We start from the raw sequence: 16,785 nt of genomic DNA, 5'->3' as shown, positions 1-16,785 counted from the left end.
GGGTGTGTTGTAAGGAAATGTAGAATATGAAAGGTGAATTTTGAAGTTGTTTTGATGAACAATTTTTTCTAAACCCGGTAGTTGGAAAAGTAACCTTTTTCCGGTGGTGCTAGCTAGTTAATAGGGACATGGGAGGTACCCATGAGTAATTTAGCCAACTCGGGCCCCAAATGGTAGTTGGGAGTTACCCTTTGCCAAGGACGACTAGCAAATTCTCCCTAGGGATGGCAGATGTACCAAAGTCCAGTTAGTTAGCACATTTTTAGTATGAGTGTGTGGATATGTGAGGGTGTGTGTGTGGTATGCGTTGCATAAGTCATTTTATGCATTGCATCGCTTCAAATAGTTGACGATAGGCTACTTGTTATTTGTTGATGATGTGTGATCCTGACATGGCCCCCATTCTCCTACTCTATTCCTTGATGTGTCTAAGTATGTATTTCATCTACTTAATTTTAGGAGATGCCATTTAAGCAATCTCTACTGAGCCATTGTACTCAACTCTCTACTTAATATTTTTCAGGAAACGGGAAAGAAATCATGGACGACCCACAACCTCATACATGACAACATTGAGGATTTCTTTTGTCGACTAAACGTTTAAAACATTTTGATGATTATATCTTTTGTTGTAATCAAACTTATATTATTTTGATAGTTTTGTAATTGTTCACAATGTATCTATTTTTAAGATAAAAATGAGTTTGAGATCTAATTACTCTCTCTTAAGGTCATAGTTTGATTTATATGCTATTCTAGAGCCTTAAATGATTCAATGATGTACGATAAACTTATTTTGATGCATGATCAATGTATAAGAATCTACTTGATGTATTAATGATGTAATTGATCAACAATGACGTTTGAATGTTTTATTATCTATGTATATGAATGTTTTGGGACAGGTTTGGGTTGGTCTAAATGACCAATTTATGATTTAAAGGAGAGAATAATAAAAAAATGGTCATTGCGAAAATTGTTAGGTTCAATCCGATCGATCGGATTTTTCCATACTTAGATTATTTTGAAATCTCCCTAAAATCTTCTCTCGGTCCAATTAATTGGATTTCAATCTGATCGATTGGATTTTCCCAGACTTAGAAAATTTTGAGGTTGTCAAAATCGCTTGGATTAACCAGACTTCAAACAATCATAACTTGGTTATTTCTAACCCAAATTAAGCCATTCTTGAGTCTATATTGATGCATTTTGAGCCACCTTTCCATTGGCATCAATCTCATTTTATAATTTTAACTTGAAATGACTATTTTACCCCTTATGAGCCTAGCGTTCCACGATGAACCAGAAGTTGGATTTACTAATTCTTTAATGATTCAATGTGGTTATAAATGACTAGTATGACTTAATTATGACTCCTAATTCTTGGTAAGGTGCATACTGACTATTTTGCCCTTAGTGAACCTCGGGTTCGAGTAAGGACCTGGATAGCGATTCGGACTCTCGGGTCGGGTCGTTACAACCATCCACCACCAAATGACTGAAAATGCATGCATGTACCTTCTTTTTTACCGTCATATAATCATATGAATGGAAATGGAATTTAGCACAGAGTATAGGTAACTATACTTAGTACGGGCATCTTGGGGTGCTAATACCTTCCCCAAGCGTAAAGAAACCCTCGAATCCAACCTTTGGTAGAGTAGACCACGAGTCATCCATGGCCCCAAAATTCAAACCAAATTCTTTCAAACCATTGGTAACCGGACACACCAGAACTCAAAGTTAGGTGGTGACGCTTTCACAATCTCTGAATTTGGCCTTATAAAGAATAAGTTCCAAATCACAACTTCATTGCACATAAATGCCAGTACATAACGACGAACTGACCCTTGAGGGACCAAAGCTTGCGAGTGGATTCCTCTCCTAGCCTTGAGGGGAAAAGGGAAGGGGAGAAAAACTGCAACGCCATAACTTTTGTTAAGAGTTAAATCCCTCCTTCATCATATACAGCGGAAGCATCATCACATATATGGAGATAGCAATCATACATATCCACACACAACATAATATTTTTTATGGGTCACCTAAGTCTAGGGCTACGTCCATGGAAAGAGAGATTTCCATTAGTATGAATCAAGGAAGAGAATATACAACAAGATTTCAAAACCTCACTCACCCATTCATCATCTCTTTTGAGGTTACGTCTATATACTCGAGAATTACATAGACTCCCACCTTTCCTCACAAAATTTACCATTAAACCCCTTACATCTTTTCTCTTTTCTCTAAATCTCTCACACATATCTGTATTTATAGAGTCTTTAAACCAAATTCCTTGTTGGACAAGTATTCCCCAATTTGTCCATAAGGAGTTACCATATCAGTCTTCAACTCTAAAATAGAAGTCTTCTCTTGAATTGATTCAATTAGGGTTATCATGTTCAACTGGTTCAAGAAAAAGTTGGAACTGGTTCCAAATAACTTTAAGTTGTTCACTTCTGCCAGACCATTTCTCACACACTGAATTCAAGTAACAAAACCCAACATGACCAACTTGTAATCTGATGTTGATTCTGAAGATTCCGTGATGATCAGTAGAAGAACATCATCCTAAACACTCTCGTATTTTTAAGTGTGTTCTCTAAAAAATAAATAATAAGATTTCTCTGAAAATTCTATAAAAAAGTTTCAATAATAAGTAAAAGATGAAAACCCTTGTTTTTCCAATTAGAGCAATCAATCTCTCAAAACTCTCTCATATGATTTGTGAAATATGTTATAGATATATTAGAGAGTCCTTATGATAGACAAAAATATCTTATAAAATCAGGCAAGGACTGTCCTACAAGATTGGGTAAAAACAAAAAAAGTTACCAAAATTTGATTTTTCGTACCTTCAGGGAAATGCAATCAGTTCTACTTCAAAGTCAACCATTCTACTTGAAAATTTAGCTGGCTCTACTTATCCCGAGAGCTAATTTGGTGCAGGAAGTGCAACTAGTTGGACTTTGTTGAATGCTATTTCCAACCTAAGCTATCATACCCAACTTTAGAGATACTCACGAGTGTTCCTAACTCACTTACCTATTCTAAATAATGTTCTTAATGAATTTAACGATAAGAGGCACTTGCACTTTAACTCCAAAAAATCGAGACTCAAAATAAACAAAAAGTAAAACTCAATCATCAAATTTTGATTATGAAATTGCCAACATTATATATTTATATGTCACATGCTAAAGAGCTTCCATGGACAGGTTGTATGACTCCTAATTTGAAAAGTCTCCCTTGAGCACAATTAATCAGAGTACATTTCAACTCTTCTAGTCAATACATTATTATTTTCTTACATTTTACCTTTGTTGATATTTAAGAAGTATGTACTGCAAAGTAGAAATTATGAGTCCGCTAATTTGTCTCTTCTTTTGTATCTATGTACAAATCCAAGAACAAAATTGCCAAGCTGATGTTAAATAAAAATGTACCCATTTGAAGGTTTGTAGCTGGCATGAATTAAAAATCTGACATATCAATCAGCATGATTACTTCTGTTTTTGCTGTAATCCTTGATATTTAAAGTCACATAAGAGGAGACGTCAACCGATTATATTAATTTATTTTTGACAGCATAAATTAGAAAAAAAGTAGTTTAAAATTTGAATTAATTTGGATCTCAATTACAAGTCCAAAAGGTCAATTCCATGTTAATTTCTGATAATAAGAGATGTATAGGTTTTACACACGCCATTTTCAATACAATTCAGTTTTGTTTGTGTCACAACAAAATATTCATTATTGTTGATTATTTTTACTAAAATGTTTGAAAAACAGAAAATTTCAAGTATTGTTCGGTTATAAATTTAGGATCTATTGGATATTATTTTTGAATTTTAAGTGTTTCATATTCAGTGATGTTTGAAGTCTCTTACTTACCTAATTTTAGGAATTACTTATTCTTTTAATTGATATCCACATTTTATTTCATTATTTCAAAAAGTAGTGAATTGAGTTATCAAACCGACACCTATATTTTACAATTTAAGTATAATATTTATTTTTACATGTAGATTGTATTTTTATACAAAAATTCATTTTTAGATAGATTTATGCAGCTATTATCACTAATAAAAGTCCAAAATTCTTTTTTTCCCAACACAACAAGTAGCTCTAACAAATTAACCAGTATTTAAATTAAAAATTTTAAACTTCTATTAGTGATTTTGTATGCAATGGCATGTATCGATCCATCACTGAAACCCACGAGAAGCTTCGTACCACTAAAACAAATTTGTCCTCATTATAATGACGGCTCTATATCGATGCAAAAGAGGTGTTTCTGATCTTGTTTAGCAAAGACGAGGAGGGTTTTCTAAGAGTTGTACAATGATTGAGTTCCAATGCGGAGTCATCAAGCTTATGTGTTTTTTTCTTTAATTTTTTATTATTATATTTTATCCTGACAAGAAAAGCAATTATACGGTATCAACAAAAGTTGTCAAAAATGATTATACGACAAACAAATCATGAAGCAACAAAAGAAAAAAATACGAAAGAACCAGCTCCAGATTTGTTAAGAAACAAATCAGCATACAACAGCGGAAACCACCAAAGAGAGGAAAGCAGCAAGCGGAAGTGATCCAAAGATCAGGCCGTCATCAAGGTAACACCTCCAAGGCTACATTCACAAGGCACCGCCGACTGGAGGAAAAACCACCTAACCTCGCACAAGAAGGCGGGAATAACAAAATCTGACATAGAACAGATATTTAACCGGAGACAAAATAACAAATCCACTCCGTCGAGCCAGAAAATAAGCCAATTAAGCAGGAGTAGATCTGAACAAACAATAGCAAAACGGCGTGAAACCACCCACCGATCAACTACTTACAATATGTTGAGTTTATTATATAGTGGGTGGCAACAATCGGCTCCTCCCCACTCCCATGAAAGAGAGTGGGGAGGAAGTAGAAGGAAGAGAAGGTAGAAAACGAAGGGCAGAGGGTGACGGCTGAAGGGGTTAGGCTGAAGGGGTTAGTGAGAGGCGAGAGAAAAGTTATCAAAAGCTTATATGTCATACAACTGGAAAATCAACAAAAAGAAAATAAAAAGTTTGAGATTTATCGTTTAAAAAGAGAAGTTTTTATTAATTAAAATGATTTGGTTGTGTTCAATTTATCTAGTGTTTCAATATAGTTCTTGTCTGGCCAATGTTCCATCTATGTTTACATCATGTGAAACCAAAATCCATCTTGTAAACACAAACTATGATTATACAGAGCAAATATTTTATTCAAGCTTTGTACATCTGGCCAGGGAAGAAAATGACAAAAAGTGTGAGCTATAAAGGTTAGGAAAAAAATAGTAAGCAAGATAACAAAATTTAAGAGAATGTCTGAGTCCGAGTCTCAGCCTGAATCTCCACCTGAGCCTCAGCGTCCACCTCCACCTCTACCTCAGCCTTCCCCTCTGCCTCCGGTTCAGCCTAGAGCCTCCAAGACATTGCCAATAGCCACACTAGTGATGAGAAGCGTCACTTTGACTGCTCTTTTATTATCACTCATCGTCATAGCGTCAGACTCTGCCACTGCTAGGGTTGATCTCATCAAATTCACCATTCACTTCAAGGATTTTTATGCCTACCGGTAAAACATGCAATTTCTCTCTCTCTCTCTCTCCCTCTCTCTCTCTATATATATATATATGTGTAGCTAATATTATGGTTTTAATCTATTAATGGCTGCAGGTATATGTTGTCAACCATAGTCATAGGAATGGCCTATACCCTCTTGCAGATACCTTTTGCAATTTACCATGTAAGCATGGGGAAGCGCCTAGTGAAACATGGTGGCTTTCTCCATTTTGATTTCTATGGTGACAAGGTTAGTCAGCTTTATTTGCACCTATATATATATATATCAATTTTTTTTTTTTTTTTTTCATACTCTTTAGAGAAGTCTATAGCCCTTTCTTTGCATCTATTACTACTTACAGAATTGATCGCTATTAATATTAGAGTTACAATACAAGACACCAAAAAAAAAAAGAAAAAAGAAAAAAAAAAGAATATCTTAAATACAAAAACATTAAATACACACTTGACACATTGCGTGACAACTTTGAATAACGGGGATCAGAACTATTGTATAATAATAATGAGCTTGATAAATTTCATTGATTGGGCAGGTTCTCTTATCCCTATTAGCAACAGGGGTTGGTGCAGCATTTGGTGCAACATTGGATCTCAAGAAACGTATGGATGACTTGGAGGATGACTTCCAAGATTACGGCGTTACAGATTTTTCCCAATTTCGATCAAAGGCTGATAATTTCTTTAACATGGCCAATATCTCTACAGGATTCCTTCTGATTGCCTTCTTAATCTCGGGAGTTTCATCTATCCTTTCATCAATGGCCCTTTTCAAGAAAAGATGATCATGAATATATAGAACAATGACATGCTATTTTCTGACTTCGGTAATTATGTTGATGCAATAGCAAACCATATAATTTCAATTCTTCCTTTCTTCCTTTATTTTTATTTTTTATTTTCTTTTCAAGAAGTGATGTTGTAACTAAGGATGTTGGCATTTTATGCTCTAAAAGCCAATATCCTTTTCTGATTTTAAATTTATTTTAATGAATAAAATTTATAATTGGAGGATTAAATACTTCATATATTGGACATTTATTTAATAAGTTTGAATGAGATGTATCATAATTCTCAAGATGTTTCGGTACTTGAAGGGCATAGAATCGATACTCTTTATTACATTCCAACTGTGTATGCATGGGCTCCCATGAGCCAAAAAACAAAGCTTATGAACTTAATTCAGATAAAAAATAGCTCTGTAAGCGGTGGCAGAGTCAAAATTTCAATTCAAGGAGGCACATTGCAAAAAAAATAAAATACGATAAAGAAGAAGAAAAGAAGAAGAACAATTATTTTTTTCTTATTTTCCTATTTCTCTCCTTAGATTCCTAGGAATCTAAGGAGAGAAATAGGAATCTAAAGAGAGAAATAGGAAAATAAGAAAAAATTAAAGAAAATTTTAGAAACTAAAATAATTTTAAGGGGCGTTATATACAAATTTTTATAAAGAAAATTTAAAAATAATCACATATAATATAGTGGGTGGGGTCAGAATAGGAGGGTATGTGCCCCTCTAGACATACACTGGTTCCGCCCTATTTGTAAGCGAAAATCTGTAGAAAATAGGATCGAAAAAAGCTATAGAAGCCAAAAATTGCAAATAAAACAGGGATGGAAAAGAGCTATGGAGGCAAAAAAAAATTGCAACAAACATGGCTTGCTAACTTCAAGTATAGAAGTGATGGAAAATAGAGCTTTACCAAATTGAATTGGGTGGCATGTTCTCATCTTTTAGTTCTTTTGCATATAAAAAAGTGTAATGTTTATGACTTTAATATATATATATATATATTGTGATGGACAATTTAAAATGGTGGGACCCACTTTCCATTAACACTTTTATGGCCAAGAGGCTATTCTTTTTGGCCTCCATTTCTTTCTCTATCTCCCCAACAGTATCTCTTTTTTTCCCTTCTCTTTTTCTTTTTCTTTTTCACAATTTTCAAACTACAATTACTCTTTCATCCTTTGAAATTTTTGGGTGCCATTTGCAGCAAATCGAAAAGCTTGTTGAGATCTTCTCATGGATACAAGCAATTCATCATTTGGTGCACTCTAGGGATTTCGAAATTTTGAACTCATTTGGGGGATTTTTTTCATTTTTGATGGTAGGGGTTTTTAATTCCCAATTTCTTGTATCTTTGTAAATTTTTCTTCAATATTTGTTGTCAAGCTATGTTATGAACATCTTTCTGTAAAACAGTTTTTGCAGATTGGCAATCAACACGAACTAAAATTTTTTGATTTAGTAAGTCACTTTGAAATTTTGAAATGCATAAAACTATAGATAAAATTTCCTTTTTGACTGTAGAGTAATTTTGTTGTGTTTGGTTCCACGTGCCAGAGGCGAACTGAACTAGTTGTTCCTTGTCACCTGTTTTTTGTTTTAGGATCCATATCCTAATTCAGATGCATCAGTTTCCTCAATTTTGAAGGCGGATCAGCAATAGATAGGCAATGAAGGTTTTTTGCTTTGCCTTTAAGGATTCTGACTGTTTTTGTATGCTCATCGGACCATGGGGGAGGGGACTTTTTTAATCTTTGGCGTAGTGGAGCACAAAAAAGGGAAAGATCCTTGAAAAACTCAGAGAGATAATTTAGGCACCCTAAAAATCTTTAAAGCTGGGTTTTGTCTTTAATTTCATCAGGGAATTTATCAGCAAATTGGATGGATTTGTTGATTGGGACGACAGTTCCTTGGTGGATCTGGAAACCTAAGAACCTAATCATGGTCTGAAACAAAGTTAACTTTGATAAAGAAAGGACTAATCCATTATGCTTGATGGTTTGAGCAAAAAATTGAGATGTTTCCAAAGAGCATCTATAGAAGAAGAAAATATTAGTATATCATCAATATAAACAATTGAAAAATTCATAAGATGAATAAAAATATCATTCATATTTATCACCATTCCTTGCTCTGATACCATAAGCACCCAGGATAAATAACTGATAATGAACTATGAGAGAAACAGAATATTGAAAAGGTTAAATAATCAACGAAATAATGAAATAAAATATGGAATATGCAAGTTAACATTAAACAACAGAACATGAATAACTTTGAAGAACTTTTGATTAAAATATGCAACTTACAACTTTGATCTTTGAATATAACACTTTTGTTCTGAGCCGAGCTCCTTGGATGAAGTAAAACTAAAAACTTAAACTTAAAGATTACAATTTGAACTGAGAACTTTTGAAACGGAAACTAAAATCTAAACTTGAAAAATGAGCCTGCCTCCAATGTCTTGAGGAGCTGTTATTTATAGGGCCTCGAAGGAGCCTTGGGGAGCTTTGGATTCCTTGGAGATAAGGATGCAGCAGGAGGTCATGTACAAAGCCTGAAAGGCTGATTTGAGGTGATGTCTTCTGAATGATGCTGGAGGCCATGTGCAAAGCCTGAAAGGCTAAATTGAGGTAATGGCCACTGATTTGCCTTGGATTCCTTTTTTTAAAAGCTTGTCTGTCATGAACACCGAAAGGTGCTAAAAGCCTGAAAATGGAGAACTGTTAAATAAAATTTTAAACTGTAGATTTTGCTTTTTCTTTTTTTTTTTTCTTTTTTCTTTTTTTTTTTATCGCTATGCAGCGGCATTGAATGACCGAGGTCAGAAGCTTTTTTGAAATGAAATGATGATTTTTGAGAATATTGTTTACTGGAGCTGTTGGGTAAAAATACCAAAACAGTCATCTTCATTGGGTTAGGCCAGATCTATTTGGGAACCATGGAAAGAACCTGAGCCTTCACTTCTGTAGGAGCCCAATTTTGAGAAGGCTATGGGATTGACTTGGGCTAAAGCAAGGCTTCATACTCATCTTGGGATTTTGCTGAAGAAAGCTTTGCTTGGGCCTGGCTTTTGAATAGGAGGAAAGCCGAAGACTCTCCTAAGCCAGATCATGATATTGCAGGGTGCTTTGAGAACCATTCAGAAATTGCTTCTGGAGTAACATCTTTAGTAGAGAATTGGTCCCACCATTTGACTTTGAAATTCCTTCATAGAAGAGGAAGATTAGAAGGGGTTTTGAGGATTTGGAATTGCCATAGAACTATCCATGACAATGCGAAATTTGCAAAAAATAAGAATGATTTGGGAAATTCGGAAAGCTCAGGAGGAGCTTGGAAATTTTCATTGAAAATTGAAAATCCCTTGGACATCGTTTCAGGGATGATTTCTTTGCAGGGACCAAACATCTGCCACTAGTCAATGAACCATCTGGGGACATTTTGATTGAAATTCTTTTGGAAAAGGATAAGCCAGGAATGGTAATAATCCTGATTTTGGAAATAAAAGGTATTGTACCAGGCATCCTGATAGTCTCAGTAATTGAAAGTTTGAGGGTTGCGAGGCTGAGAAAATTGCCTCGGAGCATTGATGTTTTTACCCCAGGCTGCCAGAGTAAGGACTTTTTGAATGGTACATGTGGTGTGAGAAATGAAAGACTTATCACCTGGTTTTGAATGAGTTCGAATTTTGATGGAATCAGTGTCCACTAAAATAAACTCATAAAAATTTTGTGTTTTCCGAAAATCTGATGTTGGATAATGAAAACCTTTGACAAAATGATTTTGAGAAAGTAAAACTGGGTTTTGGTTAAAAAGTTCTTTTTCAACCACACAAATGGTTAATGAATTTGGTTTTTGAAAATAACGAGATTTTTTTTTAGTGGGATTGTTGACCACCACTTGCTGTGAAACAGATCTTGAGGAAATTTGTTTATCTGATGCTGAAGAAATTGCAGCATAAGTTTTTTGAAGGGAAGGAAAAACTGGTTGTTGGGATTGTAAGTATGCTTGGATGGGGTCATACTGGATTGGGGACATGTCTATGACATGTTGGGGAATTGTGGTTAGGGCTGAAAACTGGTTTGTAATTAATGGAGATGGACTAGCACACATAGCTTCTTCATCTTCCTCGACTTTATCATACCAGGTTTTTTTGGAAGGGTTCTGAGAAGAGGATGATTGTGCATATGCATCTTTTGTTTTTGTGGGGTTTTGTGCTTGCAACTGAGGCTCCTCTACCTGTCTTGGGAGGCATAGTAACCGCCTTTAAGCTCTTGTTTTTCCCTGCAACAATTCCCTGGTGAGAAAATCAGGAAGAGAATTGTTTTCTCCTTTTATATATTCAATATCAAAGTCAAATACAGAAAGAATAGCTTGCCATCTGGCGAAAATTTGTTTTGAGGCTATGTTATGAACATCTTTCTGTAAAACAGTTTTTGCAGATTGGCAATCAACACGAATTAAAAAATTTTGATTTAGTAATTCACTTTGAAATTTTGAAATGCATAAAACTATAGATAAAATTTCCTTTTTGACTGTAGAGTATTTTTGTTGTGCTTGGTTCCATGTGCCAGAGGCGAACTGAACTAGTTGTTCCTTGTCACCTGTTTTTTGTTTTAGGATCCATATCCTAATTCTGATGCATCAGTTTCCTCAATTTTGAAGGCTTCTGGATCAGCAATAGATAGGCAACGAAGGTTTTTTGCTTTGCTTTTAAGGATTCTGACTGTTTTTGTATGCTCATCGGACCATGGGGGAGGGGACTTTTTTAATCTTTGGCGTAGTGGAGCACAAAGAAGGGAAAGATCCTTGAAAAACTCAGAGAGATAATTTAGGCACCCTAAAAATATTTGAAGCTGAGTTTTGTCTTTAATTTCATCAGGGAATTTATCAGCAAATTGGATGGATCTGTTGATTGGGACGACAGTTCCTTGGTGGATCTGGAAACCTAAGAACCTAATCTTGGTCTGAAACAAAGTTAACTTTGATAAAGAAATGACTAATCCATTATGCTTGATGGTTTGAGCAAAAACATTGAGATGTTCCCAAAGAGCATCTATAGAAGAAGAAAATATTAGTATATCATCAATATAAACAATTGAAAAATTTGTAAGATGAATAAAAATTTCATTCATATTTATCACCATTCCTTGCTCTGATACCATAAGCACCTAGGATAAATAACTGATAATGAACTATGAGAGAAACAGAATATTGAAAAGGTTAAATAATCAACGAAATAATGAAATAAAATATGGAAATATGCAAGTTAACATTAAACAACAGAACATAAATAACTTTGAAGAACTTTTGATTAAAATATGGAACTTACAACTTTGATCTTTGAATACAACACTTTTGTTCTGAGCCGAGCTCTTTGGATGAAGTAAAACTAAAAACTTAAACTTAAAGATTACAATTTGAACTGAGAACTTTTGAAACGGAAACTAAAATCTAAACTTGAAAAATGAGCCTGCCTCCAATGTCTTGAGGAGCTGTTATTTATAGGGCCTCGAAGGAGCCTTGGGGAGCTTTGGATTCCTTGGAGATAAGGATGCAGCAGGAGGTCATGTGCAAAGCCTGAAAGGCTGATTTGAGGTGATGTATTCTGAATGATGCTGGGGGCCATGTGCAAAGCCTAAAAGGCTGAATTGAGGTGATGGCCACTAACTTGCCTTGGACTCCTTTTTTGAAAAGCTTGTCTGTCATGAACACTGAAAGGTGTTAAAAGCCTGAAAATGGAGAACTGTTGAATAAAATTTTAAACTGTAGATTTTGCCTTTCTTTTTCTTTTTTTTTTTTTTGTCGCTATGCAGTGGCATTGAATGACCGAGGTTAGAAGCTTTTTTGAAATGAAATGATGATTTTTGAAAATATTGTTTACTGGAGCTGTTGGGTAAAAATAACAAAATAGTCATCTTAATTGGGTTGGGCCAGATCTGTTTGGCAACCATGGAAAGAACCTGAGCCTTCACTTCTGTTGGAGCCCAATTTTGAGAAGGCTATGGGATTGACTTGGGCTAAAGCTTCCATGAGGAAGGCTTCATACTCATCTTGTTATTTTGCTAAAGAAAGCTTTGCTTGGGCCTGGCTTTTGGATAGGAGGAAAGCCGAAGACTCTCCTAAGCTAGAATATAATATTGCAGGGTGCTTTGAGAACCATTCAGAATTTGCTTCTGGAGTAACATCTTTGATAGAGAATTGGTCCCACCATTTGACTTTGAAAATCCTTCCTAGAAGAGGAAGATTAGAAGGGGTTTTGAGGATTTGGAATTGCCATAGAACTATCCATGACAATGCAAAATTTGCAAAAATAAGAATGATTTGGGAAATTCAGAAAACTCAGGAAGAGCTTGGAATTTTTCATTGAAAATTGAAAATCCCTTGGACACCGTTTCAGGGATGATTTCTTGGCAGGGACCAAACATCTGCCACTAGTCAATGAACCATCTGGGGACATTTAGATTGAAATTCTTTTGGAAAAGGATAAGCCAGGAATGGCTATAATCCTGATTTTGGAAATAAAAGGTATTGTACCAGGCATCCTGATAGTCCCAGTAATTGAAAGTTTGAGGGTTGCGAGGTTGAGAAAATTGCCTCGGAGCATTGATGTTTTTACCCCAAGCTGCCAGAGTAAGGACTTTTTGAATGGTATATGTGGTGTGAGAAATGAAAGACTCATCACCTGGTTTTGAATGAGTTCGAATTTTGATGGAATTAGTGTCCACTAAAAGAAACTCATAAAAATTTTGTGTTTTCCGAAAATCTGATGTTGGATAATGAAAACCTTTGACAAAATGGTTTTGAGAAAGTAAAACTGGGTTTTGGTTAAAAAGTTCTTTTTCTACCACACAAATGGTTGATGAATTTGGTTTCTGAAAATAACGAGATTTTTTTTTTAGTGGGATTGTTGACCACCACTTGCTGTGAAACAGATCTTGAGGAAATTTTTTATCTGATGCTGAAGAAATTGCAGCATAAGTTTTTTGAAGGGGAGGAAAAACTGGTTGTTGGGATTGTAAGTATGATTGGATGGGGTCATACTGGATTGGGGACATGTCTATGACATGTTAGGGAATTGTGGTTAGGGCTGAAAACTGGTTTGTAATTAATGGAGATGGACTAGCACACATAGCTTCTTCATCTTCCTCGACTTTATCATACCAGGTTTTTTTGGAAGGGTTCTGAGAAGAGGATGATTGTGCATATGCATCTTTAAAAACTCAGAGAGATAATTTAGGCACCCTAAAAATCTTTGAAGCTGGGTTTTGTCTTTAATTTCATTAGGGAATTTATCAGCAAATTGGATGGATATGTTGATTGGGACGACAGTTCCTTGGTGGATCTGGAAACCTAAGAACCTAATCTTGGTCTGAAACAAAGTTAACTTTGATAAAGAAAGGACTAATCCATTATGCTTGATGGTTTGAGAAAAAACATTGAGATGTTTCCAATGAGCATCTATAGAAGAAGAAAATATTAGTATATCATCAATATAAACAATTGAAAAATTCGTAAGATGAATAAAAATATCATTCATAATTTTTTGGAATTTTGAAGGGGCATTTTTTAATCCGAAAGGCATCACATTCCATTCGTAATGGCCAAAAGGAACCGTGAAAGCTGTTTTGTATCTATCTTTTTCAGCAATTTGGATTTGCCAAAATCCTGACTTGAGATCAAACTTTGAAAAAACGGTTGCATGAACGAGACGTTGGATTAGGTGCTTTTTATTGGGCAAGGGATACCTGATCCATTGAAGAACTTCATTGAGGGGCTTGTAATTGATAACTAATCTGAGAACACCTCTTTCTATTTCAGCATTCTTTTGGACATAGAAAACGGCACAGCTCCATGGGGAACGGCTTTTTTGGATGAGGGATTTGTTTAATAATTCCTGTACTTCCTTCATACAGTAATTAAGAAGTTCTTGACTCATTTGGCTAGGACGGGCTTTGGTAGGGATATCCTTTTTATTGAAAGATTTTTGATAAGGTAATTCAACAATGTGTTGTCTTCTGTGCCAAAAAGCGTTTTGGAGATCAGAGCAAACCTGACTTTCAAGTCTTAATCTGAACCTTTGAATAGAGTCTTGGAGACTTTTTTGACTGAGTCGTTCTTCAATCTGTTTGAAGATTAGTTCTTGTTTGAGAAAGTTTAAATGCTTTGTTTTGCTTTCAATCCTGTTGACAGCAGGGACTTGAGTAACACAGGAATCCTTAATGGTATTAAGATCATTGGTGTCTATAGGATGAGCAAAAAGAAAGCAAATTTCTTGTCCAACTAGACTTGTTGAAATGCCTTGGCTATCAACTTTGAATGGGTAAAGAAGAGAAATAAATGGAGTTCCCAAAATAACAGGGGTATTGAGATCTTTGACAAGGATGAAAGGTGTTTTAATACAAAGACCTTGATTACAAACATGGGCTTTGGTTAACTTGTACTGAACAGTGAGTCGTGAACCATTAGCACCTTGAAGCCGTTCTTTGGTTTTCTCAAAGTATTTCGTAGGGACAAGTCCTTCATTGATACAATTGAGATCAGCACTGGAGTAAATGAGAGCCACTGTATGAATGGTATAGTCTTTGTTGATGACAATTTTTAGATTAACATGCCATTTCTGAAATGTTATCTGGGTCAGAAGGTTGATGTAAGTCTCATTGTCCTTGGTGGGATTTTCATAAACTTGTTGTTCAAGTTTTGCAGAGGACTTAGGTAGTAAGGTATCTATCTGGGATTGTTGAAAAAGGATTTGGCTTCTGAGGGTAAGAATATCATGAGCAGTGGAATCTTTCAAAGCCTTGCCCTCTTGCTTTAGGAGTGAAATCTCTTGCTTGGTTTGTTTGATTTCTTTATGGAGATATTGAATCGTAATTGGCATCTAGGGTTGTGTACTAAATCTTTCAAAGATATCAGTAAGGTTGTAAGTATTTGGTATAATAACGGGAGCTTTGTCATTTCTTTGGCCAATGCTGTTAGTGAATTTAATTAAGCATTCCTTGCGTTGATCAAGATCTTCTATTTTGTCAATGAGTTCCAACATGAATTCTTGGTCCTTAGTAATCATACAGATGCATTTGGTTTTGATAGGTTGGTCATCCAAAGATGGGTTGGAAGAATCAGAATCATAATCTGTGTCAGCATGATAGTCATCTTCTTGAATACCATTGATATCATGTTCGGATTCTTCATCTGAAGAGTTTAAAAGAATTTGCATCAGTTGGCTCCTGACGGTTTCAGGGAGATCGAGCTCATTGATCTTCTGTTTGGCTCTACAATTGCGTTTGTAGTGACCCATCTTGCCACAGTTGAAGCATTTTATATCTGTTTTTGAGGTGGCAGGTTTCTTTTGAAAATGCTTTGGAGGAAGGGCATTTTTCTATCTATTTTTCTCAGAGGAGAGATATTTATCTGCAAATGAGGGTTTGCTCTTGTTATACCGTGACCTGTTTTCGTATCTCTTGGGAAAAGGCTTGCGGTAGCGGGTGTGACTTTTTCGTTTGAAAGGAGGGGTTAGGTTTTTGAAGCCGAATTGTTGGCAGAAAGTTCCTAATTCTTTTCGGCTAGTGGCATTCTCATGCTTAATTTGCTGTTGGAGTTTGAAATCGGTGCAAAAAGCAATTCCTTCAGCTGTGATGGTACTAATGATGTCACCATAGGTGAGGGAGTCATAAGGAATATGGCCATTGTGTTTTGATCTGAAATGCTTGCGAATTCTCTTAGTAAAAAGATTGGGGAGTCCACAATAAACTTTTCTTTACAAAAGGCTTGGTTACAATCAGTCCTGGTGAGGACCTTTGAGAGGAAGACATCCTTGTACCATCTGAAATCCTGAAATTTGCGACATCGAAGGTTGGCTAGAATTTCTGAGGTCTTGTCTCTAACAATTGAATGGTCACCGAGGAACTGTTTAGTGATAGAGAAAATGAGAGTAGCAACTACATCTTCTATATCTGCACCTCCTTCTGTTTTGATAATTGTTCCTTCAGGAGTTGTTTTTACAGAGTTAAGAATGGCTTGTCGTTTATCTGGAGTGAGGATGTTGTCCCACCATCCTTTGAGTTGGCCTGTGAATCCTCCTACAAGGAGTTGTGCTATAGCATGATCAGAAGAGTCATTCTTGGTTTTGTAAGCAGTGCTGACCATTGTTATTTCTTGAAGTGTATTGAGAATGTGATACTCAGTTTTGCCATCTATGTTCCATTCATAAATGGTACCACCATGATAAGCAGCTTGGGAAAACTGGCCTCGTTCTTCGATCTGGAGGTCAGGGAAAGTTGGCCTGGGATAATAATTTCGAGAAGAAGTTGGCTCTAAAGTATTGATGTGTTGGTTCTGGAAGACCTCAGTAATTTCCTTAATTTCAGTATCAGTACCAATTTCTTGG

The 16,785-nt window shown here is 35.5% G+C and overlaps 2 protein-coding genes across 2 annotated transcripts; one reads left to right on the top strand and one right to left on the bottom strand.

Annotated features, from left to right (window-relative positions):
* The first annotated feature begins 5,349 nt into the window (after window positions 1–5,349).
* On the top strand, window positions 5,350–6,393 carry LOC132270581 (CASP-like protein 4D1). The gene is made up of 3 exons (XM_059771759.1): window positions 5,350–5,603; window positions 5,705–5,840; window positions 6,145–6,393. The coding sequence occupies exons 1-3, from the start codon at window positions 5,350–5,352 to the stop codon at window positions 6,391–6,393; spliced, it is 639 nt and encodes a 212-aa protein (XP_059627742.1).
* Window positions 6,394–13,802: 7,409 nt separating this feature from the next.
* Window positions 13,803–15,279, bottom strand: LOC132270580 (uncharacterized). The gene is made up of 2 exons (XM_059771758.1): window positions 13,987–15,279; window positions 13,803–13,859 (listed from the first exon to the last, which is right to left on the bottom strand). Exons 1-2 carry the CDS (start codon window positions 15,277–15,279, stop codon window positions 13,803–13,805), a joined length of 1,350 nt encoding a protein of 449 aa, XP_059627741.1.
* Between the last annotated feature and the right edge of the window lie 1,506 nt (window positions 15,280–16,785).

Source organism: Cornus florida, unplaced genomic scaffold (genome assembly GCF_030987335.1).
Source record: "Cornus florida cultivar Cherokee Brave unplaced genomic scaffold, ASM3098733v1 CherokeeBrave_3.0.0_Hap2_Chr08, whole genome shotgun sequence".
NCBI lineage: Eukaryota > Viridiplantae > Streptophyta > Magnoliopsida > Cornales > Cornaceae > Cornus > Cornus florida.
Note: the sequence above shows the minus strand (reverse complement) of the source record. Positions and strands in the feature narration are given on the sequence as shown.

Coding starts and splice junctions, on each gene's coding strand:
- LOC132270581 (XM_059771759.1), top strand. CDS start 5,350: ATGTCTGAGTCCGAGTCTCAGCCTGAATCTCCACCTGAGCCTCAGCGT. Junction 5,604..5,704: donor AAGGATTTTTATGCCTACCG/GTAAAACATGCA, acceptor TAATGGCTGCAG/GTATATGTTGTCAACCATAG. Junction 5,841..6,144: donor TTGATTTCTATGGTGACAAG/GTTAGTCAGCTT, acceptor TTGATTGGGCAG/GTTCTCTTATCCCTATTAGC.
- LOC132270580 (XM_059771758.1), bottom strand. CDS start 15,279: ATGCCAATTACGATTCAATATCTCCATAAAGAAATCAAACAAACCAAG. Junction 13,860..13,986: donor TTGGCCATTACGAATGGAAT/GTGATGCCTTTC, acceptor CTTCTTCTATAG/ATGCTCATTGGAAACATCTC.